This window comes from Thunnus albacares, chromosome 3 (assembly GCF_914725855.1).
Source record: "Thunnus albacares chromosome 3, fThuAlb1.1, whole genome shotgun sequence".
In the NCBI taxonomy this organism is placed as follows: Eukaryota; Metazoa; Chordata; class Actinopteri; order Scombriformes; family Scombridae; genus Thunnus; species Thunnus albacares.
In genome coordinates, this window is record NC_058108.1 from 7,543,962 (window position 1) to 7,569,157 (window position 25,196).

At 42.5% G+C, this 25,196-nt stretch overlaps 2 protein-coding genes across 4 annotated transcripts; one reads left to right on the forward strand and one right to left on the reverse strand.

Annotated features, from left to right (window-relative positions):
- Positions 1–515: 515 nt before the first annotated feature.
- Positions 516–10,104, forward strand: LOC122976300 (Na(+)/H(+) exchange regulatory cofactor NHE-RF2). The gene is made up of 6 exons (XM_044344708.1): positions 516–1,497; positions 1,816–2,118; positions 7,242–7,433; positions 8,119–8,272; positions 8,363–8,583; positions 8,686–10,104. The coding sequence occupies exons 1-6, from the start codon at positions 1,291–1,293 to the stop codon at positions 8,851–8,853; spliced, it is 1,245 nt and encodes a 414-aa protein (XP_044200643.1). The 5' UTR covers positions 516–1,290; the 3' UTR covers positions 8,854–10,104.
- Positions 10,105–14,766: 4,662 nt separating this feature from the next.
- Positions 14,767–25,112, reverse strand: LOC122978964 (transportin-2). 3 transcript variants are annotated; one of them, XM_044346077.1, is made up of 24 exons: positions 24,900–25,112; positions 24,008–24,107; positions 23,632–23,707; positions 23,327–23,476; positions 22,979–23,085; positions 22,736–22,869; positions 22,547–22,628; positions 21,387–21,509; positions 21,174–21,292; positions 21,033–21,093; positions 20,734–20,905; positions 20,315–20,467; positions 19,975–20,200; positions 19,722–19,893; positions 19,414–19,608; positions 18,903–19,061; positions 18,069–18,156; positions 17,836–17,934; positions 17,633–17,728; positions 17,405–17,480; positions 16,573–16,672; positions 16,346–16,420; positions 15,006–15,135; positions 14,767–14,903 (listed from the first exon to the last, which is right to left on the reverse strand). In XM_044346077.1, exons 2-23 carry the CDS (start codon positions 24,104–24,106, stop codon positions 15,028–15,030), a joined length of 2,670 nt encoding a protein of 889 aa, XP_044202012.1. In that variant the 5' UTR covers position 24,107; positions 24,900–25,112; the 3' UTR covers positions 14,767–14,903; positions 15,006–15,027. The 3 variants fall into 3 exon arrangements, with proteins under 3 accessions (XP_044202012.1, XP_044202009.1, XP_044202011.1); XM_044346074.1 differs by having other exon boundaries at positions 18,069–18,162; XM_044346076.1 differs by lacking the exon at positions 24,900–25,112 and adding an exon at positions 24,195–24,852 and having other exon boundaries at positions 18,069–18,162.
- Between the last annotated feature and the right edge of the window lie 84 nt (positions 25,113–25,196).

Sequence of the window (25,196 nt, forward strand, 5' to 3'; positions counted from 1 at the left end):
AGCTAAGTAGACTTGACATATAACAAGACAAACGAAATAAATGAAGAAGTTGTTTAGCACTAATAATGATTTCTTAGAGATTTCACGTTCTCAAAACTAAACACATTTGCAATAAGCTGGCTATTACTATTGGCCTCTGTGCAGATAACTACCTTGCTTAAGGGCAGGTTGACAGCAATATAATAGCAATATTTTAATATTTCATCCCTTATATTGATGTATTGCTGAAAGGCAAATCAGCAGGGTTGATGATTACTGTCAGAGGTCACGTGCAGCTCAAAAATCCAGCTGTAGGGCAAGTTAACTGCTGTCTTCACAAATATCTTACTCGTGGATGTCTTTAAAAAGTGGCTGTGTCTTCTGCCCTGTTTTGGATATCAGGAGCAAACACTCTCAGACTTGGTATTACTTTGTATTACTTGAATGACTCCTTTGTAAAAGCATGTTAAGTTTGTTTTACCACAAACACAAGGAAAGCTTATGTTTCATGAAATATTAAATCCCTTTCATGAAACCGTCCCTTTATTGATCGCCAGTAAAGATATAAGGATAGGAGATATAAGATAAGGATAGAGGGCGGATAAGGAAGATTTCCGTTCTGCAGGTCACAGCCACCTCCTGGTTTTACCTAAACCACCTGGGGGAAGCCTCTGCCTCTCTAGATGCTGTGATAAAAGCAAACGGACTAATTTCATCCCTAAACAATTCATGTTTCTTTACAGTCACAGCCTCATTCCTTATTAGCTACTCTTTCAGGCTGTGTGGTTTCCTGTCAGTACAGCGCAGATGCGCAGCGTCGTCAGGTGTGCGCTGAGGAGGACGTAGTGGCATCTGTTGTTGACGCCTCTTCACTTTCTCACCGGGTCGGACAGGAGGACACACGCCTGGCTGACGAGGAGAATTAAGTGTTACGTGTGAGGAGCAGCTTTCTAATCTCTGATCTCTTGGATTATTCCTCCGATGGACGGGACTTAGTCCCTGTCGGTGGTTTTTGGCCACTGTTTTACGCACACTGTGCACCATTTTTGCGCGCTAATATTTGCGCTCCTGGCTTTTGCATGATGGATTAAACACTCATTAGTTTTAGCCTAGTTTTTGATTTGTGCTCTCTTGAACAATTGTAGATTATTTATGGACTCGCATCATGCTAAATGATGTTGATCTTTTGGTCACTGGAGCGCGCAGTCGTATGTTGGATTAAGAGCCTGCGACTTTCCACCGCTCTCGGACCAAGCACCAGTTTATTCACCTGAGACACTTTGACCTGTTTTCTCCTATTGACTTGCTGGGATGGAGGGCGAGCTGAGACCCAGGCTGTGTTTCCTGACCAAAGGAGAGCGCGGCTATGGGTTTCACCTGCACGGTGAGCGGAATAAAGGCGGACAGTTCATCCGAAAAGTGGAGCCCGGCTCCTCAGCTGACCTGGCCGGGCTGCGACCCGGAGACCGAGTGGTGGAGGTGAACGGGGAGAATGTGGAAAACGACCCTCACCATCAAGTGAGTTATGGCTCTATAAATTAATTTTGAAAATCACATGCAGGCGCTTGCGCGGTAGAGAGGGGTCAACAGTGGCACATAATCTCTCTGAGGTACAAACAATGAGTTCTATACCTGTTAGACCACTTTTTTCCCTTGCCTGAGGAGCAGGAGGGATGGCTACTAAAATGGGTCAATGTGAGCTTTGTGTAATGGGAATCACTGGGTGTCTTTGTCATGCTAAAAGTGTGTTGTGTACAGGCCAGTTCAGGGTGAACAACAAGCACCACACTAATCATTTTACCTTGTATTAAGCTCCTCTCTTTCTCCTCTTTGCAGGTGGTGAACCGGATCCGGGAGGTGGCCCACCGCACCCGGCTGCTGGTGGTGGACAGAGACACGGATGACTACCTCCGCAGCTGTGGCCTGGCCTGCACCGAGGACCTGGCCATTGAGATGGGGACCCTCTCCCCGCGCCCCTCACCCAGGCCCACCCCCTCTACCTCTCCATTACCCAGAGAGAATTCACCCCTGCCACCCAACCACACACAATCATTTCACCCTCCTGCTGCAGACTCGCCCACTCACATGGTCACACAGGGCAGATCCTCAGTGACATCAAGCACAACGACAGACACAGAGGTAAGGGGTGGACATCAATATTTGAGACTCTTCTTTATGGCTGAATATAAGCTGACAGCACCATTTCACTCCCATGACAAAAAATTAGAGGGCTTTTATGGATAAGGTGTGTATTTATTAGAAGTCTGAAGTTGAAATGGGTAGTTGGTCACTCGGGCTACCAGCAACGAGCCAACGTGTTACTGTGTTAAGAGTGTGTGTGACACTGAGCTTACAATCTTTTACCTGACGTCTCCTGAGCACTAATCTGGACTTGAGCACTTGGCCGGCCTGCTGGTTGGATCCGGTCCCAAAGCAGCGCCTTTAAAAGGAGTCTGGCAACTTCTCTGAACAGGTGGGACCGAAAAACTAAAAAGAAAGAGAGAAAACAGGAGGAGAAGAGGGAGACTGGGAGGAAAAATAAAAGAGTGAATTGAGGCCACAAAACAGAGGGTGAAAGGACTCATGTAGCTTTTCAAGTAAAAATGTTTGTCTTGCTTGAAAGGATATCAATGTGGCTTGAATTCATTATTTTCATTTTCATTCAGCAGAATTTGTGCACAACTTTGCTGCATGACCCTTTTCACACTTCTTTCAGTCAAAATTAGATAGTACAAAAGTCCAGTGTGGCGCACAGAAATTGTAAAAGAGTCCACAGGGAAAACAAATGAAACAGTGGATAACAGTGTAATTACAGCAGGTTTAAAAGGATTTCTCACATCCTCGTCCCCATAGTGCAACAGTGAAATCCATTGCTGCCTCCTCCATCCTGTATTTAACCTTCCCTGTCGCCCAAACACCTGCTTCAATATGATCCACTGTTACATCACTTTACAAGCCACTATAGTCTCTAAGAGGTGTGATCATTAAAAGTGGGCATTGTTCTTAAAGAAACCTGCCCATTTATGCATACTGACTGTTAACACCTCACACATCCAGCTGCAGATGCCAGAGACAAAACCCTGCTGATTATGTTTCCTGCAAAAACATACTGTGGCTATTGTGTAGTCAAATTGAATGACTATTTTGAAAGACAGCGTATTAGCGTATGCGCTAAGTGTAGGTGTAAACCTTGTTCTCACTTCACTGAGAGTTGAATTCACCTTAAACTTTCTTCTCCCAGTGTTATTCTACTTTGTATAAAGGGCTTTATGCAGTCAGATACGGCAGGACTTTCATAAGTAACAAAAACAATCAAAGGCTAAACTTCATTTCTTTGATCTGAGAAGTAAGAATCTGAGACATCTTCCTCCCCAGAGTTCTTCCTTTAAAAGTCGGCTCTGTTGAGGCTTTGTAGCTTTGCAGACAGTGACCTTATCCAACCGTCCAATGGGAGTTCACATTTTAATCGCTCATCTAGACTGCTTGACTTTGGTTTTAATGTGGGTTTTGTAATGAAAGCAGGCTTTGAGTGTCTGCAGGGAAAGAAATGGCACCAAGGAGACATGGGAGGGATTAGCAATGTTGCATAATCAAACCTTTTACACAGGTATGGTTATCTATTTGTGTAGTTTATCTTGGGCTTGAGGCACATAATGTCTCACTCCCCTACTGTGGGACCTTGCACACCTCTGACCTTACAGCTAAAAAAAGGTCGATCAGGATTTGTTAAATTTTTGGTTTCCTATCAGGGATTTGTCAATGTACACAAAAATGACACCCAAATACACACAGACTAAATCACGAATCAGCAAGTATGATGCAGCAAAAAAAGCTAAATTTCCACAAGTGGCAGCCACACATCACTGTGACGTCTTAATATCAGCCTGGCTACAGAAATAACCAGGAACTGGCTGTCAGAGATTGAGCTCAGTGTTTGGGCTCCAAACAAAGTGGACCAGGATGCTTTAGACCAGCGGCTCACGTCAAACCACCATCTGTTTAGCCAAAGGCAACATAAATACAGGCTGCCCCTTGGCTGGCCATCTCGACTCTCTTAGTAAAAGGCTCAGATAAAAAAACAACATGATACGCAATAACAGTACCTGTACAACATGTTGCAAATCTATTACATCACCACTAACAATAGCACCGAATGTGAGCTTCAACCAAAACTTAACTTTATATGTTTATTTTTTTATTGCATGATATAATGCAGGTGTTATCGTGTCCACCCCCTCCACCCTTTGAGCGTACCCATGGTCTGTGCTCTTAACCATTAATATGGTTAAGACCACAGACCCTTGCTACCTAAGAACAGTATTTTGTTGATCAGTTTTTTTGTATCTTCTAAGAACATTTAGAAGATTTAGTGCACACTGATTGAAAACTTGGCTTCTTTCCTTTGTTTGATAGACATTCATTTGGGGCATTTTGTCACCTATTAAAATATATTGATCATATACAAAATGATGGCATCAATTTCTAGACATTTTCAGTGAGTGCTATGTACCTGCGCAATTATTTTTGACCACTAAACTAAAGTAGGTCCGATTAGGAAAACCATTATGGCATATTAATCCCATGTCAGCACTACTGAAGCCCTGTGCTTTTCAACAAACAGAGGAGACATACACACACACACACACACACACACAATCTGTCTCTCATCATCTCTCTACTTCTGAGTCATTCGTCTTGCGTCTGACATTCACATCATAGTACATGTAAATACAGACGCGATTTCATTGTTGCATGATGTTATTATGGCAGCAGACGCCCATATACACTAATATTACATAACCACAATGTTGGCTGCGATCAAAGCCACGCAACAGTCTGGCTCAGTCACACACAGATTAAATACTTTCACTAAACTCTGTGGTCAAGGTTGATATTGTCAAAAGGTTTAAAACAAAACAGAATTATTTCCTGCTGCGGCATTTGACTCAGTTATCGGTGACATGCAATAAGAGGATGTGACAAAAATAATACACCAGAGACTATTGTTGGAAGACAACATGGAGAAATCTCTGCATTTACAACCATATAGTAATATATTAAATGAGAGGTATTATACTAGAGACAATTATTTTCATTATTGGTTAATATGCACATTACTTTCTCAATTAATCAGTTAGTTGTTTGGTCTATAAAATGTCAGAGGATCATAAAAAATACCTATTACAATTTCACAGACTATTTCATATTACTTGTTTTGTCCAACACAAGTCAAAAACACAAGGATGTTTGACTTATTTACAACAATATAAAAGAAATAGTAATCAGAAGATCCCCACCTCTGAGCAACTGGAACCTGTAAATGTTTGACAGTTCTGCTTTAAAAATCACTTCAAAGATTAATCGATTATCAAAATAGTAGCCGATTCATATTCTGTCGAGCACTCGAGGGACCTGAAACTGTATATCGACTTATTGTTTCAGCACTAACTGACGTAACTATTATGTTTACGAAATGGAAATCCTCTCTCTGTGGGGAAATGCAGATATCCCCAAATAGATCAGTTTAGATATTTCCAGGTCAGTTTTGTGTGCAGCCTGTGTGTGTGTGTGTGTGTGTGTGTGTCAATTAATTTGGGCCGATGTGACAAATATAACCTAGTGCACAGGCCTGCAACATAAACAGAGATCTTCTAAACCAGTAGGAGGCATGGTGACCTGTCACCACAGCGACCTGACCTATCACCATGGCGATCTGTTGCCTAGGTGTTCCAATCCTGGCTGGCAGACAGGGATGCACTCTGCCACATTGATGGGCATATTATTATTCATACAAACACACACACAACCACACAGACACACTCTCCATCTGTTTGTGTGTGTGAGTGTGCATTCAGTCTGTTGATGGAGCAGAGAGGACAGAGAGATCCATCAGAAAGCCCTCAGGTTAGCGCACCACCCATGAAGGTGCAGTCACAGCCGTGTCACTAGACAGTCACTATCCTGCGCCACCTTCAGGACAGGGACTAATGCATGGACTCGGCATAGAACACACACACACACACAGCCTGCATGTACCTGGTAGTAGAGGCACAGGTCCAGTCAGACGAGTGAGTCATGCAATGTGTCAGCTCATGGTCATTGGTCATTAGATTCAAAATCGCTTCTAATGTCTCTCAGTCAGATCCACTTAGCCCACTCTGCGCAGCTTAGAGACCACTGGCTCATCCTGGCAGCCACTTTCTCCTGATTAGCCCTCCATACTGCCACACCGCTACACACAGCGTTACTACTTTAATAAGTGCACCTGTATTAAGGCTGGGCAATATGGCTGAAACCACTATCACAATATTATTATATAATAATTATTTTTCCAATACATATACTGTATATCACTAAAAGGAAAATATATGTGAAATTACATAACATAAAATAATCAAATAGATGTTTAATGAAATGAACTGTGTTCCACTATTATATATTATATCAGACAAGATTCTTCATACATGTCAAACAAAAACCTTAAGAACTAATTGTGTTTGTTGGAAATCACAATTTCCTTGAAATCACTGATTATGATATTATAAAAGTTGACGATACTGAATTATTACTCTAACCTGCACAATGTAGTGTAATCCAAGACAGCTGCAGCTTGTAATAAATCCCTCTTTGTGAAGGCCATAATGTTTTATCAGCTTAATTATAATGTTGACATATTTCAAATGCGTGTGATGCACTTAAGATTTTGGGATATATTTTTCATGCTGTTAGAAAACCAGCCATTGCCTTTCATTCATTTCCATCTGATATGAAAATCTGCAGGCTGCTGAGATTTTTTGTGAATTCCATTAAAATGAATATCAAATCTGCTTTGATTTTACAATGCAGACCGCAATCTGGACTCAAACTGCATCACCACATACTCTGTGATGATTTATGGTCATTGTGATGGATTACACAGCACAAGTCTGTTAATTGAGTTTCATATCATAGAAACGAATGGCTTACCTGGAAAAGTAGGAATAATCTAGAATACAACAAATGGATAGCTGTGATATAAAGTGTACTGTATGTGATTTGTTGTAAATGGGCTAAAACATCATAAATAATTGGTATTTTCATTAAGATCAAGACCTTCACAGAAATAGGATTTATTGCAGGTTGATTTAGATTTTATAAGTAATGAATTAGTAACACAAGTATTACAAACAGCACCTGAATGCCTCTTTCTCCAATATCCTGTTTTTGTATAGTTCTCACCCTAAACTTAATCCCTAACCCTGTTGCCTTATTTCTCATCATAGCTGCAGGTGGAGCCTTCACCAGAGCCGACAGTCGAGCTCCTTCCCCGCCTGTGTCACCTGGTGAAGGGTGAAGAGGGCTACGGCTTCAACCTGCACAGCGATAAAACAAAGAGAGGACAATTTATACGATCTGTGGACCCCGGCTCGGCTGCTGAGAGCTCAGACGTCAGACCTGGAGACAGACTAGTGGAGGTACAACACTTTGAAATAAATGGAGCAGAAGGGTGACCCCCATCCCCCTTTCCAGAGTGAATATGCACGCCCTTGTGAGAGGTGAATTTTAGGGAATTAATAGGAAAAACAACGCCACCGCGTTCCCCATGTTAACCAGCTCTGTGCACAGATTTGAGGTGTGATTGGATTAGAGCAGATTAGCTAGAGTCTGGTTTAGAGTGGGTGGGAGAGAGAGGTGTTGTTTAAAGGGGGAAAGACACGGGATAATCTTGAATGGAGGAGTAGAGGACGGGTTAGTGTTTGTGCCTTTTTATGCGTGTGACATGTATGCGTGCCTGCATCTGTATCAGAGGCTTGCAGATGTGTGTGTGCTTGCATGAGTGGGGCTTTGTTTCCATTTCCAGCTGTATGAGGTGCACAGTTAATGTTGTGTAGAGGAAAAGTGTGGAGGCAGGAAGGGAGTTGATGCAAATTTCAATTTGCTTCTACTCAAATGACAGATTCTATCTGTTTTTGTTCTGTGATGCCAGACATACCTCCTGCTGGTCATGTTTTGTAATGGCTACTTCCTAATCTCTGCCCTGTCTCTGCATCTTTTCTCTCCTTCATCTCCACTTTCCTCTTCTTTCATCCTGTTTCATCTCTGTTTTTTCTATGTCGTCTGTCTCTTTTGACGTCTCCACTTTTTTTTTTTCTGTCTCAGGTGAACGGCGTGAACATAGAGGGCCTCAGGCATTCAGAGGTGGTGGCGCTCATCAGAGCAGGGGGGGAGGAAGTGCACCTCCTAGTGGTCGACCAGGAGACGGACGAGCTCTTCCAAAGACTTGGGATTATACCCACCCCCAGCCATGTCAAAGGTCAAATAGTACACACACACACACACACACACACTCAACTCTCTGTACTCCCCAGACACAGTGTTTCATGCTTCTCTTTCTCTCCTACAGAAGTCTATGTGGACGAATTGGCCACAGAAAGCACCTCACCCACGCCCTCTCCAACCACTGACCTCCCCGCCACAGATCCACCTATCATAAACGTCACACTGACAGACTCCCCGATTACAAATACGTCCCCAAAATCGCGGGCCAAAGGGAGCTCGGCGTCCCAGTCCTCAAGAAGTTCCACCACCCAGTCAGAGATCAGCAGCTCGGACATGAGTATCCAGGTGAGAGAGGAGGTGTGAGACAGAAAGAAGCAGACGAAACAGTCAGAAAATGAGAAAGTGGGGAGTGTGCAAATAAAACACGTATGTCTGTGTGTATCGTAGGTCCCTGACGAGGACGACAGGCGTATTTCGGACCCTTTCGTGGACGTCGGCCTGCGTCTGAGTCCCACAGCTGCCGAGGCCAAACAAAAGGCCCTCGCCAGCCGCAACAAGAAGAGAGCGCCCCCTATGGACTGGAGTAAGAAACAGGAAATCTTCAGCAACTTCTGACTGCAGAAGAGAAAAAGGAGAAAAAAGAGAAGTAGTGCATTGATTGAGGAATAATAGTGTGATCTATGTAGAGTAACGTGAAGGAGGAGCAGGTAGTCACATTCTTAGCAATATACTTCAATTCTGTTCTGTGTAAAACAAAATACATTGTAAGATTTGGAATAGTATTCTCTAGTTGCTTACTTTATCTGTAAGGACAAAGACATGTTCTGTGGATGTGTCATGAATCGTACGCAGCACTGCATTAAACAAGGACATTAATGACAGGCTGATTATTTAGAGACTTGTCAATGGTCAAATGGTGCATGGTCGATATACAGTGTTTCTCCTTTTTTCACAGCCATGTCAGAGCCACGAGTACTGACGATGAGTCTGTTGCAGCCTTTATGCACTCCTGTTTCTGTATCAGTGATTATATCAGCATTTGTCTGATTTGGGGCCGTATTTGCTGTAGATATGCTTCTTTTTTTGTTGCAACTTCAGTATATTTTGTTTTTTTTTGAAGTAACAGTTTAATGTCTTTTCAATTTACAATGAACTCATCAGAGCTGCGTCCTGAAATAGCTGTCTCTCTCTCTCTATTAACTTTTTTGTTTGTCAGTTTAATGTAGCATGCACCTTTAAATGTAAATACAGAGGAAACGGGAGAGGCTAAATTATGGAATGTATGAATGTTGGATCACTTCAGTGCTTCTCTTAAATGTCAGGGCGATTTCTTTAAAAGAGAATATTTAAATGACAGATGGTTGACCAGGTAAAAAAAAACAAAACAAAACAAAAAAAACAACTGTAGACCCTCTGATCACTTTAGTGTAGCTTTTTGAGAAATATTCTCTCAAATGTGCTGGGTTGAAACTTCTCACAATGTGAAATAAACATACAAAATATGTATAAATGCCATAATTGAATGATTATTGTTGTTAAGACTGTAGACAGGGAAAGGTTTCCTACTTTTTGATTCTGTTAAACATGCTATGTGCTTAAGCGGGCTGTCTAAAGAGATAAAGGTAGGATTTCAACTAACGCTTGAGAGTCTAAATGTGTCACTGTACACTGAATAGAGTTCGAACTTCATATTTTATCATTCCTGCTCTGCTTAAGACATGTTTTGGCCACTAGGAAGTGCCATTTAGAGCAACAAAACACCTATTGGGACATTAACAAAAGGCCAAATAAGGACATTTATAGAACAGGAAAAGCCTGTTCATACAGTAGCTATATACGCACAATAAACATATTATTTAAACATAATCTCCGACTCCTGCGTCTTAAAATTTTATATCTCTCAAGATGCTTCTATTTTTGGATCATAATCTGCAAAACTAAAGAGGGTTATGACAATCTGACTACCAGAAACTTGCTCACTTTCTCTTTCCCTGTGATGATGTTTGCTGTTTTGTACATTTATCTGAATATAGGCACGACACAGTGATATATTAGCATGGAAGAAGTGGAACAGTCAGAGAAAGCCTCAGCTCAGGGACTTCCCTGAACTCACCCTGCCCCAGCTCCACCCCAAGCTCCAGGGTAAACACGTAATATCAAGGTAGGGATGAAAAGATGATCTGCAGTGTAACAGAAGCCTGTAATTATGGGCTGGAGATGAATCAGATAGTCACCCTGTGGTTTGTTGGTTTGTGGGAGACTTCTGATATATCCTTGGGAAGATGTATTTCTACCTTTGAAATAACTGAAAAGGAGTCCCTGTTCCTGGAAAAATGGTAGGAATGCACACAAAAAAGAAATATCTCAGGCTAGTAATCTACCACAGGGAAGCTTTGCAGTATTCAGAGCTGCTGCACAGATAACAGGATGCAGATTTTATGTTTTAATATGCGTTCACAACAATTAATTCACTTACTGGGAATGCAGCCATGTTTTACTTGAGTATTATTAGTAGGTCATTCACTCCTCTTTTTCCTCACATCATGCTTAGATGCTGTATTTAAGAGACATGACATCTGACTGTTGTGATTTTTCCAGTGAAAGTAGCTGAGACCTTTAGCTTTAGTGAGATATTTTGGAATCAAATAGGAAACTCTTAAATGTATAATCTGTTGTCTGAATCTGTTCTCTTCTAGACACCACAGGATGATTCATAGGCATCTCAGAGCATTTAAGAGGTTTTAAGCATACCGCATTTTGTATTTTTAAGTCCCCCTCCACTCAGAAATGTGTTTTTCTTCTCGTTTCTTCAGTCGGATGTTTGAGCTTCACTGTGAAGAATGATGTATGTGCAGAGTTTGACACTAGAAGGCTGTTTTCACGTTCATCTGCTGAAAGTGGAAAGTTTCTCTGAGCTCATTGAAAACCTGATTTTAAGGGGTGGAGGAGAAGGAGATGTTTTTTTGTGGACAAACCAAATCAGACACACGTTACTGTTCCAAGCAGAGTATTATTATGTCTTCATACATGTCAAGAGGGGAATTTTAAACATTCCCATCTTTCCGTCACTCCGCTATAGAGACTGATAGAAAACTCAAGTCTGTGCACTCTGTCATGGCCTTTCTCCTATTTCTTTCTCACACATGCACACACCTTGAGCTCATTTCTTTGTCCAGTAGGCCCATGCAGGTAATTCTGGAGTAATCTGGGCTCAGTGATATCCCATGCCTGGAAATGAGAGGATGTGCTGGAGCTGGCAGCTCAGTTTTATTTCAAAATGTGGATGGCAGTGATAAACCAGTTGGTGTTGAGCATACTGTATGAAGAGATTTATAGAGTCCAGTCTACACCTTCACACACACACACATACACACACACACACACACACAGGGATATTTGAAGTGTAATTTGAGAATTCAGTTATGTTTGTTTGTGTGGAACTGAGCTGGTTATTCAGAGGGGTTTCTATATGTGGACAAACAGAAGCAGGAAACATCAGGATGCGATGCAGATGTCACTTTAACCAGCTGTTTTTGTTTTCCTAAGTATGTTGCACTCCGATCCTTCTTTTTCTCACAAAAGAAACCAGACTGGCAACTCTAACATCCAGCCTTCAGCATGCAAAACACGATTTATTTCAAGAATCCACAATCCAGCTGGATTTTCCAAGAGATTTTACACACATGAACTATAAATCATATCATAGACTCAAAAGCATTTTATTTCCATTACCGCCCTCAAAAAAAGGGGGGAACATGGCTGGCGAAAAGTAATCCACAGAAAAACAAAGGTAGCAAAGTCTTCCTGCCAAAATGCAACAATATCATGCTCTTTATTATGTATAAACAAATTTTTCTTAAAAAACATTCCTTCTTTATCTCCTTTCATCCCTCCTTTGTTCCCGTCTCTCTGACACCTTTTCAATAAGCTCTCCTTTCCTGCGAACTCCTCGTCCTCATGAATCTGTCACTGAAGCAGACTACTACAGTATCATCCAAAGAAAATATAGACTGATCTTTCCGATACAAAAACCGATAGTGAAACTAAAAAACATCAGTTACACAATTTTAAAAAAAGAAAAACACTAAAAAAAATGAACAAGCAACCAAAGACATTTTCTCGTACAAGCTCTAAACTAAGAGACTGTGGACGTAGAACTAGGCTGGGCTTCAGATTGTCTCGTATTTGAAGTGATTAATGATTGATTTGATTATCTTAACGGTCACAGTCGAGGTCAAATCAAGCGCTGACGTCTGTTTGTTTCCAAATGTCTAAACGCCAAGAAACATTTGCAGAATATGAATGAAAAAAATATAGATCCCTGTAATTAATTTTGCTGGCAAAATCTTATTCCATGATTAAACATAAAAGCCCTCAAGTGCCTGTACTTTCATCATCATCATCATCATCATCTTGATGCACATATTGAATACTGAAATAGCAGCTTGTCTCTACTTATTGTTTTTTATTGTGTTTTAGTGGCTATTGCTCTTTGGCAGTGTCCTAGCTCTTTTTTTTATTTATTTTTTTTAAGTCTACTGTGCTTTCCTCTGGTTGTGAATTGAGGTGGTGTGTTGGTGTGTAAAGGGCAATCATATTACTCTGAAATATAAGTCAAACATTCACCACTGCGCACACCCACACACACACACACACACACACACACAGTCACACACACACACAGAGTGAAAACACAGACACAGAGCATGCACACAAAGTAGGCCGGGGCAGGCTACAAACCCTCGGGAACAAAAAATTAATTTGCATTTCCTACTGTGCACACATCATAAGAACGCCATCTAACTATCCAAAACATGCTCATAGGCAAAAAAAAAAGGTACCTCATGCAGGTTCTCACATATCTGAACACACACACACTTACACACACTTACACACACACGCATACACACACCTCAGCAAAATGGCAAGGTTAGTCATTGTAAAAGTGCGGATTAGTCGCAGTTTCACAAAGTTGTTTTTATTTGCCATTTAGTATTGGGATTTTTTTTTTTTTTTGCCAGTCAAAGACACTTAATTTCACAGTGCAACACAGTATGACAAACACTGACATTAGGGTCAAGACATATCATATGGGTGAGGTTAAAAAAAAGTCCATACAAAACGAAAGGTAAAATAAAATAAAAAGTGCAAAAACAACTTAACAGTCACTGGAAATAGCATTAATTCAAATATTTTTTGCGTTAATTGTGCGAATTTAAGTCCACTATAGAAACAAAAAAATCATCAGTAGCAGCAAAACAAAAAAAAAAAAAAAAAAAAAAAAAGGACCATTTTTAAAACATTATAAAGATCACAATGACATCGCCAATCACTGTTTTACTTAAGATATCAATATGGCATCAAATGGATATCAGTACGAACGTAGACATTAACACATACACGCTCAGTCTTGTGCGCACACACACACACACATTCACACGCGCTCGCACACGTACACACAAACACTTGGTCACAGTTAACAGGTGCCAAGGACATTGCGGTGGGAGTCAAGTTTTTAGCTCTGTACCATATCAAAAACAATACATAGTTCACACGCTGTTAACACAGAATGCTGAAGTAAGGATTTACAAACTGCACATGCGCACACACACACGTACACACACACACATTCACAAACACAAAACCTCAGAGACAACTAAAGATCTGATTCTCTCTCTCTCTCTCTACGATTTCCTCCCCTCTGGTGAGAAAAACAAATGTGTTAGCCCTAATCCTCCCTTCCTAGAGGAATGGTTTTCCGTGAAGCCACAAGGACACGCTCTGTTTTTTGTTTTTTGTTTGTTTTTTTTTTGTTCTCTCTCTCTCTTGATCAGGTAGAAAATGTGACAGGAATATGTCTGATAGATGGATAGCTCTGTAAAGCAGCACTCTCTGGTCAAAATGAAGGTAAGAAAACACAGATGTGGATAGCGAGATTATCTTACAGTTAAGTAGAATTCAGCGACTACAGATGAAGTAATTCATATTGAATTCCTATTCCCCGGAAAAAAAGAAAGATATCACCCAGAAAATGAACAGAGTTTAGACACCTGTCTGTCTGTCTGTCCCTAACTACATGCAGTAGGTCTTAAAAAGTCTAAATTATAGTGCCACCCACAGTCAGTTACATGTACTGCATGTACAGCATGTGCAAGTGTGTGTATGTGTGTGTGAGTCTGTGTACGTTGGTTCTGTCTGTCGGTCAAGCTATCGGTTACTCTTGAGTTTAAGAATCCCATTAAAATCTCAACTGTCCCTGTCCTCCCAGCCAAGTAACAGACCTTTCTGTGGCTCTTTTTCCCTGCCTTGTTATTGATTTCCCTCCCTCTCTTTCCCTTAACTTTCTCTGTGCTGGTCTCTTTCCCTGTCTCCCTCTTTCCCAACTTGTCTGTCCCTCCGTCTCCTCTCTATGTCCTTCTCTCTGTCCCTCTATCTGTCCCTACCAGTTAGTTTTTCTGTGTCGGGTCCCTGCCTAGTTAATCTAGAGGTGTCCCCCTGTCCCTCCCTCCCACCCGCCCACCCTCCCTCTATGGACAAACACATAGGGCGTGGGGGCCGTCCGTCAGGGGGAGCGGCCAATAGCGTCCCTCTCCCTCCCCCCAGATCAGGGCAGTGCAATACACAGATGGATGAGTTTCCCGTTCACCCTCCTCCTGCTGGCTCACCTGGAGGGGGGCGGATGAAAGGGAGACACGGAGAAGTTATGATTATTATGATGCGATTTGTACGTTTGATTTGACTTTGAAGAAGGATGCGTGTGGGATTACCTTTTGGGTGGGTGTAGAGGCTCTAAACGCCGTAGCAGGCTGCCAGTCTCTCCTTCAGCAGAGGGGGGAACTGCTCCGAAAACTGCTGCCAGTTCTCCTCCCCGACCTGCTCCTTAAATCCGTGCAGGATCTGTGGAAATTGGCAGATAATGGGGGGGGGGGGGGATGAATTTCAGGCGCAGCTACAAGTCATCTTTAACTTCTTCAGCAGCCGAGCCACAGGCAGCACACTTACAACTGTGTGATCTCTTGACAGTTTTTTTTTTTTGTGCTAAAAATAGCTGCCTGTTGCTGCTGGGAATGAGGTTTAATGGGAGCTGTGAGACTTCACCAAACAGTAAAGACATAAAAACAAATAAATGAGTAGATCTCGTGTTAATTCAGGTGATGATTCTATGTTTTTACGACTCCTCTCACCTAACAATAATTATTAGAATAAAAATATTGATTAGTGCAGCTTTAATAAATTAGAATTTGATCAATTTCAACAAACTGACACATAGAAAATGTGCGGTTGCATTATTCCAGCATTGGAATACTGGGCTTATAATGAAGCTGCCAGGTGTAGGCTGCTGTACACTGGATTTAATGAGAACAGGGTACACACACACTGTGCACACAGATCAGGAGGTGGTGGCCCTAAAAACTTAGAAGTTTGTTTTTAGTTTGGCTGAAACACATGGTGAATTTGATGCATGAGTTATTTATTTGCAACTGTTCCCGCTGTTTGTCAGTCATACGCTGGCAGCCCTCTGTTGATGTTTCAATGTGATGATGATGTCTGAGCCTCATCGCAGAACAGCAAGAAGGGAATAAGTTTATATCGTACATTTGATTTACTTTAGGAAAATAAGGTGCTGTGAACCAGGTGAAAGTCACTGTCAAGTCAGATTGAAATAGTGTAATAATAGTGATAGAGAAGAGGCAGGATCACCAGGTTCATTAGGCATTATGGATTCACTCTTATGTCAACACACCTATTAAATGTTCCAACAGGAACATTACAGAATTTCTCTGTTAGCATAAACTCATGTATCTGTGGATTGCGCAGCGTGACCCACTCTGATCCCAGTTTGGCTTAAAGCTGCGTTCAATATGCTGCATTTTAAGCTTTATGAGTTTCACAGCAGAAAACAGATGATTACACACACACTGCTTCCCCTGATGTCTCTACACCTCATAGTGACTCACGCAGCAGGGGGAGAGGAGAACGAAGAGCATGATGATCCATTGGTCAATTAAAATCAGTCTCTGGATGTGACTAGTCGCAGATACACAAGAACTCACTCCTCATTATAACCCGACCCTCGTCAACACGCCATCACGCGTCACCCCCTCACCTTGTAGAACATGTCTCTCAGATCGTCTTTGGGATTCACCCAGGAAGCCACTGCATCACAGAAGAAGATGAAGTCCTGAACAAACACAGAGGGAAAGGTGAGAAGGTTAGAAAAGTAAAAGGTTTAAAGATCGACTCTTAAAAAAAAATAGCTGTGAGTTTGCTTTACAGTCAGATAAACAGACTGTGAAAGCAGAAATTTAACGCCCTCAGTGTACAGCGTCTCACCTGCACCACACCCCCCGGGTTCACACCAATCATCATGCAAATCCCGCGGAAGGCCGAATCTTTCTCCTCGTTATCTCGGATGTTCCGCAGGGACGTACACCTGCCGCACACAATTATTAACCAGTATTAATATCAGTATTTTAATCAGCAGCCGTTAAACTTGATGCTGTTAAATCTCTCCTGTTTTATCTATGATAAAACATTCGTGAGATTTATAAAATAGATAGATAGTTTATTGTTTATTAGCCACATGACTAAGGCTGGTGGAATTTGTTTTGGGTACAGTGTGTTATTCTCTACAGCACAAATACATAAATGGACAACAACAGACAATCATGGTAATGCATGTCAGTAGTATGTGAGGAGGGGGCTAAAACCAATTTCAAAAAGTTAAATAAATGGTAATAGCCAAACTATAATTATTCTGTAGGAGGGTATGTGTCTTTTTTCTGGGCTTGATGAATCTGACTGACTACAGTGTTTCATTCTCACTGATTCCAAACATTTCAGGAATCTATTTGAAGAATGTCAATACTGCAGTCTTTGTAATAGCGCGATTGTGTTCTGCAGCGATGAGCTCATACAAAAAAAAAAAAAAAAAGAGCAAGGAGGAAAATGAGAAAATAAACCACAGAAATGAATGTGTGTTGCCTGATAGGAAAAGAAAATTGCCAGTACAGAAACTGTAAACGGAAAAGAGCAGAAGAGAGAGAACGGATGGCACGTGAAGATGCTAATGTTGACTGTAAATGTTGTAAATTAATTCGCACCACAAAGATGTCAAAGCACAGGTAACGAAAGGCACAGAAAGAGCTATTAAACAGTCTCTCACCAAGGTCGGATAAACTGCGGCAGCATGGGAGCGACCTCCTGAGGACACACATAGCCCAGTCGACCGATGGTGATAGCTAGAGGAGGAGAGAGGGGGGGGGAGTCAGGACGGTGTGTGAGCCCTTTAATGGCTTTTAAAAACCTGTAATGTGCTGATTTTTTAACTGTCAGGACTAACAAACTGCAACAAATCCGTCTACTTTTCTTTCAAGAGAAAGTATTGATATACCGGTGTTCTCCAGCAGGGTCTTGGGGGTGTTGGGTCGATTGATAATCTCCACCAGCTGGCTCAGAACCATGGCGATGTACGGCTGCATTTCCACTCCTGATAGAGCGGAAAGTTCAAGTGAGATGCACATATTAATTACACTGCATAGTCATATTCTCAAATTCACATCGTCATCACATAGAAACAGATTTGCTGCAGCTCACCCATCTGCATGCAGATCTCTCCGATGGCCCAGGTAGCGTTGTTGCACACAGAGATGAACTCCGGGTTCAGATTTGTTCCAAGGATTGGCATGAATTCAGCTGAAGGAAACACACACACACACGTAATCATCATATTTATTAGACACAAATAGGGAAGGATGATGGAACATTATGTATGTACTGTAAGTGCGTGTGTGTGTGAGAGAGAGAGAGAGACAGAGCGAGATAATTACCAATACATGGTTTGACATGAGGGAAGCAAGCCTTGGTTAAGTCACCCAGTAGAGCAAATGAACTCTGTCTTACTTCAGGCATCGTATCCTGGGACAACATAGACAGAGAGACAAAGAGAAATGTGAACACACACCGTTGACAGAATTGTCCAGTTGCATCCAACCAACACAGGATCCGGCTGCATCACATTCCGGCTCTGTTGCAGCTGCCGGAGATGATCCGTTGTTTTTCTAGCTGCTGGCCCCGTGACCAGAGCATCTCTCTTTTCTCATTCTCTCTTTAAGCGGCGGGTCTATTTTTGCCAGAGCAGCTCACCTCAAACCACCCGAAATGATGCATTTCTTAAGTTAAACTGATTTATAAACTTTTTCACCTGACAACAGCGGGCACTTCCAAAATACTTGGACATGTAGTGCTCTCAAGGGGCCAGTATGCTCCATCAAGACTGCTTGTCGTACTCTCTCTCTAGATTTTTTTTTTTTTTTTCCATTTGTTACACAACTATTTCTGCCAATTTCCATATGAACAACCAAGTGCAACACCGTGAATTCCTTCCAGGAGAAACTGTCTGAAAATGTGCGCAGTTATTCCCATATTTAAACAATATCACAGCCGACTACTATGACAACCGACTTTTCAATCCAGCTTTGAGTGTAGTCATTCAGAACAACTATAAACTCTGTCTGATGTGGTCGGAAAACACGTCGTAAGAACTAGTTCTGGTTGAGTATGAACTGACTGTAATACACTTTTAGCTGTTTGTTTGGGTGGGGAAAAAATAATTTAAGGTCAAATTAGACACACAAACACACACACACACAGGCTCTCCTCACCTGCATGCACTGGAAGAGCAGAGTCATGATGTTACTGCGAGCCACGAGCGTGTCCACATGGCCCCCCAGTCCCTCCGCTAAGCCGCTCAAAAGATCCAGAGCCACGATCATGAAGTCCTTGTCGGGTGCCTCGTACTGATCTGGCTGCTGACTGTACATCTGAGAGACACACACAAACAGAAGAGAAGGACAAAACTAAGCTGATGAAAGTGTAAAGTTTGTCAAGGGATTTAAAAAAAAAAAAAAAAAAAAAAAAGGAGGGAAGAAATAGCAGATTTGAGGCTTGAACTTGCTTGTTAATGTGAGAATATGTGCTGATGTGTCATAATGAGCCCTGCTAGTAACCCCTAAACTCTCTAATGTTTGTATTCCCACAAAACAAAAGGATCAAACATTTGTTTTTCCCCTGACGATGTTGCTCTGACAAGCAAACCAGACATTTACTGTACATAAAGCAGCAAAAACATAAATTCTCTGTACAAAGTGCCGTGTGTGTGTGTGTGTAGCTCACCATGGCCTGAGCCAACGTCTTCTGGACCAGGGTGACGCAGCGTTGGTAGACGGGCTCGCAGTAGGGGAGGAAGCCGCTCTGTAGCGCCGTGGCAACAGATGACAGACACTCGAGCAGAGGGAAGAGATCTTTGTCTTCATCCTTCAGCTCGTTCCACTTGGCTATCAGCGGAGGCATCAGCTTCTGTATGTACTCCTACGAACGCAAGTGTGATGTTGGCCTGTGTTATTTATTTGTTCCTGCATCACAATCGAAAAATTTTGACACATTTACACAGGAGATAAGATATGTGAGAGTTTTGGGCTCACAGGCTGGTTGAGATGGTGTCCCACAGAGTCCGCCAGCGTTCCTATGGCGTCGTAAAGGATGAGCAGGTTCTTGTGCTGGTACTTCCCGAAAGCAAAAACCAGCGTGTCCAGGATGAAGCTCAGGTAAGGCACCAGCTCCGTACACGCCTCTTCCTCCAGGGTGGCGAACGCACTTTAAGAGAGATGAGACGGGTGAGGAGGAGCGGAAAACGAGAGAATACAGAAGAGACAAACGTATGCATAAGAGTTGTACCTGCATGCTGCCTCCTGTACCCTCTTATTGCCATCAAGGATACGCTTGAGCAGCTCCTTCATCAGGGGTTTGAGGTGAGCGTCAGGGGGCTGGCTGACCACCCAGTGTGCGTAGCGGCTGAGGGTCCAGCAGGCGATGGAACGGACCAGGGCCTTCTTGTCACACAAACACTGGATGAGGTGGGGGATGAGCTCGGGCAAGTAAGGTACCATGCCCTGCATACAGCCTGGAAGGAGAAAAAAAGTTTATGCATCACTGTTGTGAAAATAAGAAAAGCTAGTATAGCTAGTTAACTTAAGTATACTGTATTTCAATAGTCAAAGTCTGTGCCGTGTCTCACCTTCAGCGATAGCCCCCAGAACCAGGATGCCAGACTCCTTGATGACCCAGTCAGGGTGGAAAAGCAGGCCTTTCAGGAGGGGCAGGAGATGGGGAAGCAACTCCTCACGAAACACGTTGGCAAGAACATCCAGAGCCGCCGCCGAACACTTCCCTGGAGGCCGCATAAATAATCAGATTATGGATAAATAAGCTACCCTACCAATTTTCTGATAAATAAAAAAAAAAACTACAGAATGCATTCACACATGTAAGTATGCAGTGTTGGACATTCACATCGTTATGTTTAGATGAAGGTAACATATATTGTTATTGCTGAGACATTGTAATATATCAAAAAAAAAAAAAAAAATCTATACTGAACATTAAAACATGAAAAAAAAGAGTCAGGATAACTGATGCTGCATGTCTGCAACTTACGTAGGTTCCAGTCAGACAGCGTATCGTCATCATCGTCCTCGTCCTCGTCGATGTCCTCCCCCTCCTCGCCCTCCCCTCCTTCGTGCTGCAGAGTGACGGTGCGGGACTTGTGGAAGCGAGGCTTGATATCTTGCTCGCTGTCTGGAATGGCCTCGTCCTCCTCGACGTCCCCCTGGAGGACAACAGAGGGACAGGTGAATGTAGAATGGATTTAAGGAGGTACAGTAAAAGACAAAAGGAGGAGGCAGAGTGTTTGTACGAGGAGTTTGGAGGGTCTGATTTATCCGGGGTCGGCTCACCTTTAGGAGAATAATATCAATCTCAGAGTATTTCATCCCATTCACCAAGATAGGGATCAATCTGTAAAAGAGAGAGAAATTTTCACCTCCTTGTCATCAACTTATTCCAGCCTTATGATCTGTTGATGTGTGAGCACTTACTGGACCAAATGGCCAGACAGAGCCTCTTTACAGATGGGCTGTTCAGCCAGAGTCAGCCAGAACTCACAGGCCTCCAGAGCCACGTTCTCATCTGGATCCTGGGTCCGTTGCAGCATGTACTGGTGGAAAACAACAAGAGGTAACGATGAGGAAGCAAAGCCACGCTTTTGTATGTTTAAAAAGGTAGCGTGTCAGATCAGGTCACACCCTCACCTGGATGATGCTGTGCATGTGAGGGATGAGACGGTCGATGCGGACTTCCAGCAGCATGACCAGAGCCCTACACACGTTCTTTCGCACTTCACTGTCCTCATCACCGGCCAGCGCAAACAGACTCTGGATGCAAAAGAGACGATGAGAGAAGGAGAGAAAGAGAACGGGTTGCAGAGAGAGAATGGGAGGATGGACAGGGGAGGGAGACATGAAATAGGGTTAAAAGAGAGTTAACGGAGGCAACTTCTAAAAACATGCACTTTAACCGGTTACACTTTGCTACATTTTCATCTTGACATTGTCCAAATTATCCATCCAATTAACTATTTTGGATAATTGGGCTGTTTGTCTTTACTTCTCCTAACGTGCAAGAACTCAGATGGTTTTCTTTTTTTTACTGCCAGTTCGACATGATGCTCTGAAGCCAACGGGCCATTGTGATTGATCAATTAATCACCTGCTGAAGTGAATCAGATACTGCAGTAACTAAATAAAGAAAAACAAACATACAAAAAATTGTCTTACTCATCAAATATGTGTCCTTTATTGTGTTAATTAGCACCACTGCTCGCTTTCCCTGAAGCTTAATAAATCTAATATTATGCTTCATAAAAATGTTATAACGTCTTCTGAGGTTAGCGGCGGTGCTGTTTATTTCAGGTGAGGCATGGCGACTACATTATAAAACACTGCAGGGAATCCTGCTGAATTAATTTTCCATAGAAGCTGCTGTGAAAATCTGCCTTCTTAGGACAGAGTATCATTTCAGTGTGAATCAAAGCAGTTATGATGATCTTACGTATGATGTTTTTTTTAAGGTCTGCAAAAGTGATGCTTTAAATGCATTCACTCTGTTTTATTGTCAGACTATTGATTCCAGGGTCAAGAGTAAACTCCCACACGACACTACTTTTATAAAAATGGCTGGAAATTGGTCTTACACCCAAATTATCTGGCTAACCTCCTTCTGCACCAACAATGCAGCATGTTGCAGTCAATCTCTCTCATTTGAAACTGTACATAATCGCCTGCATTGCCTTGTGGTTTTGTTACATGTTCACATGATGACAAGATGGAAAACAGAGGTACATGTGATGTAGAGGAGAGGGGAGGTTGAAAACAACAGAAGCTCAACCGAGACAAAATCTTAACATGCTCACCTCAATGAAGGTGTCGATGTTATCCATCAGAGCCTGAGCTCGACCAATGATGAACTGGTTCACACACGCTATAGCATGGGACCTGAGAGGAAGACAGACAAGTGGGATCTATAAAAGCGGGTTTAACAGGGAGATTGTGATGGTGCCGGTAGAGACAGTCAAAAAGCGAAAGACTGGCGTTTCACTGACCTGATCTTGGGGCTGCAGTGTTTGAAAAACTGTAGGAACTTGGGGATCATGATGTTCAGAGGTCTGTTCAGAGCATCGCTATCCAACAACTCAGATGAGTCCTCGCAGATTTTCTGCAACGCTCCAAAAGAACCCTGAAACACAGAGAAAAATCATGAAGGAATGGTATTAAAAAGACAAAAGAAACAGATCTAAATCTGTTTATATAAAAGCTTTTTGTCTAAGCAGGTATGTGAGCCTGACCTCGCAGGTGTTATAGTCCTCTGAGTTGAGTAAATTACAGAGCTGGGGCAATAGTTCAGGCCAGGTCTGCAGCTCCCCTTTAGATGCTATAGTCGTGATCAGGATACCTTAATGATAGATAATAAAAACACACAAATAAAAAAACATGCTTTAAAACTCAGGTATAAATAATGGCTCACCACTGCATTAAATCATTTAAAACATCTTGAAAGTACAGCGCTCGCTCCCCCACAGCCGCATTACCTGCAAAGACTCATCCACCTACACAGCAGTCTGACTCACTCTGGCTAGAAAATGCAGCTAACGCTAGTTTTCTCTTTCTCCAATTTCTCTCACTCAAACACCCACCGATAGTAGCTCTGATAAGCGGTGAAGGGTCTCCGATGTTATTGAGGCATTCTCGTTTGATGAAGTCAGCCACATTGGGAGGAAAGTTCTGGTAGTGAGCCTTAACATTGTTCTTCAGTATCAGACCACTCAGAGAGCGAGTGGGCTCGTCTTGAGAAGGAAGGCAGCAGAGAGACAGAGCAGAAAGAACATTTTATAATAACAGGACTGAGGAGTTGTATTTAGTAATGCAGTATTTGCAAGTGTCAAGCAGGGCTATTTTGTTTTATTATTTATATCCTTATTTTTGACATGCACATACGTACCCTCAGATTTAAGGCTTGTGAGGACAAAGATGAGATAGTTGTTGAAATCTGGAAACTGGTTAAGTTGCTCCAGTTTCTGTCGGCTGTGTTAAGGAGTTCAAACATCAACACACACACACACACACACACACATAGAGCAAAAGCTCACAAACCCTCACGTACCTTGTGTTCTTGTTGACATTTGGTCAAACAGGAGTGTGAGCATTAACACACAATCAATCACACTGGCTTACCTGATACAAGCTGCGCCGTTTTTATTTCATCCACTCTTACTGACAAGCTCACATAGGTAAGCTAAATCCCCCCCCCCCCCCCCCCCCTCTCTCTCTCTCTCTCACACACACACACATACACGCACAGGCAGATGGAAGGATACTTCTTGCACAGCTCTCTGTGTGGCTGTGTCTGGGGACTGCGAGTCCTTGAGTAGCTGAAGCACTTGCTGCAGACCCTGTTCATCTGGCTGCCACTCCATCCTACAGGAACACAAACACAACAACAACAACAACCTGTTTATGCAGCAGGTACGACACACTTACAGTCTGCAACCGGACAACACTCACCAACAACACCTGCGTGACCTCAGCACTCAGCACGTTACGTTACTAATCCAATCACGTATACAAGTAACGTAAGATACGGCTACAGATAAAGCCAACAACTAGCATGTGATAGCCGCCGTTTCTAATAGCAACAACTTGTCAGATGCTTTATATCAAATTGACTTCCTGAATCTTCATTTTAGACAAAATCCATTGCAAATGTTTGTCTACAATGTAACACAACACTAGCGTGCAAGCGCTGTCGTTTATGAACGTTGTCCGTTTTTTGGCTACATGACACTTACACGTACCAGAGACTGTATATGTATTTATATACAGTCTATGAGACGTACCAATATGCTGTCGTCCTTTAGTAGGTTACAGCGGCGTGAATACGTAGTAGCAGAAAGTATGAATCGCGACCAGAGCAGCCGTTTCTACATGAGGCCCAGACTGTCTGGCTGGCTCGTTCAGCTAGCTTAGCGTCGCTATGATACTTAACACATAACAGATTCAACCAGAAAACAGCCGAAGAATACTATGTTACGTTAACTACCAGGACGCCATGTTGCATTGTCAACGTTGTTTTTATAACCAAAACAACAAATACGGTGAAAATGCAGCACATTAATATTCATAACAGAGCAGTCGCATATCAACCCCCTCGGCAGCTATCAGTAGCATAGCTAGCTAGCATCATCTTGAAAGTACCGCGAAAGGTTTTACCTGCTCACTCCGACGTGTCAGATCTATATTTCTATAGACAACAGTGCAGTTACGCTGTAGCAACTCACATTAAATTGAATATAACTGCGATCTGCGTAGCTAAACACACACTTCAGATCAGTAGATCTGTGTGACTGCTATGCTAGCTGGTGTGTGACAGAAATTGCATGCCTTTGCAATCAAGCCGGGTGATCACAATGGTCACGTTCGGCTTCCGTACTGACTGTCGGGCAAGGCAACAGCCAGACAGCCTAGATCAGTGGTTCTCAAAGTGAGGTCCGGGGACCCCCAGCGGTC

Coding starts and splice junctions, on each gene's coding strand:
- LOC122978964 (XM_044346074.1), bottom strand. CDS start 24,106: ATGGAGTGGCAGCCAGATGAACAGGGTCTGCAGCAAGTGCTTCAGCTA. Junction 21,094..21,173: donor CTGTCTGGCCATTTGGTCCA/GTAAGTGCTCAC, acceptor TCTCTTTTACAG/ATTGATCCCTATCTTGGTGA. Junction 20,906..21,032: donor TTGATATTATTCTCCTAAAG/GTGAGCCGACCC, acceptor GTTGTCCTCCAG/GGGGACGTCGAGGAGGACGA.
- LOC122976300 (XM_044344708.1), top strand. CDS start 1,291: ATGGAGGGCGAGCTGAGACCCAGGCTGTGTTTCCTGACCAAAGGAGAG. Junction 1,498..1,815: donor AAAACGACCCTCACCATCAA/GTGAGTTATGGC, acceptor TCCTCTTTGCAG/GTGGTGAACCGGATCCGGGA. Junction 8,584..8,685: donor GCTCGGACATGAGTATCCAG/GTGAGAGAGGAG, acceptor TGTGTATCGTAG/GTCCCTGACGAGGACGACAG.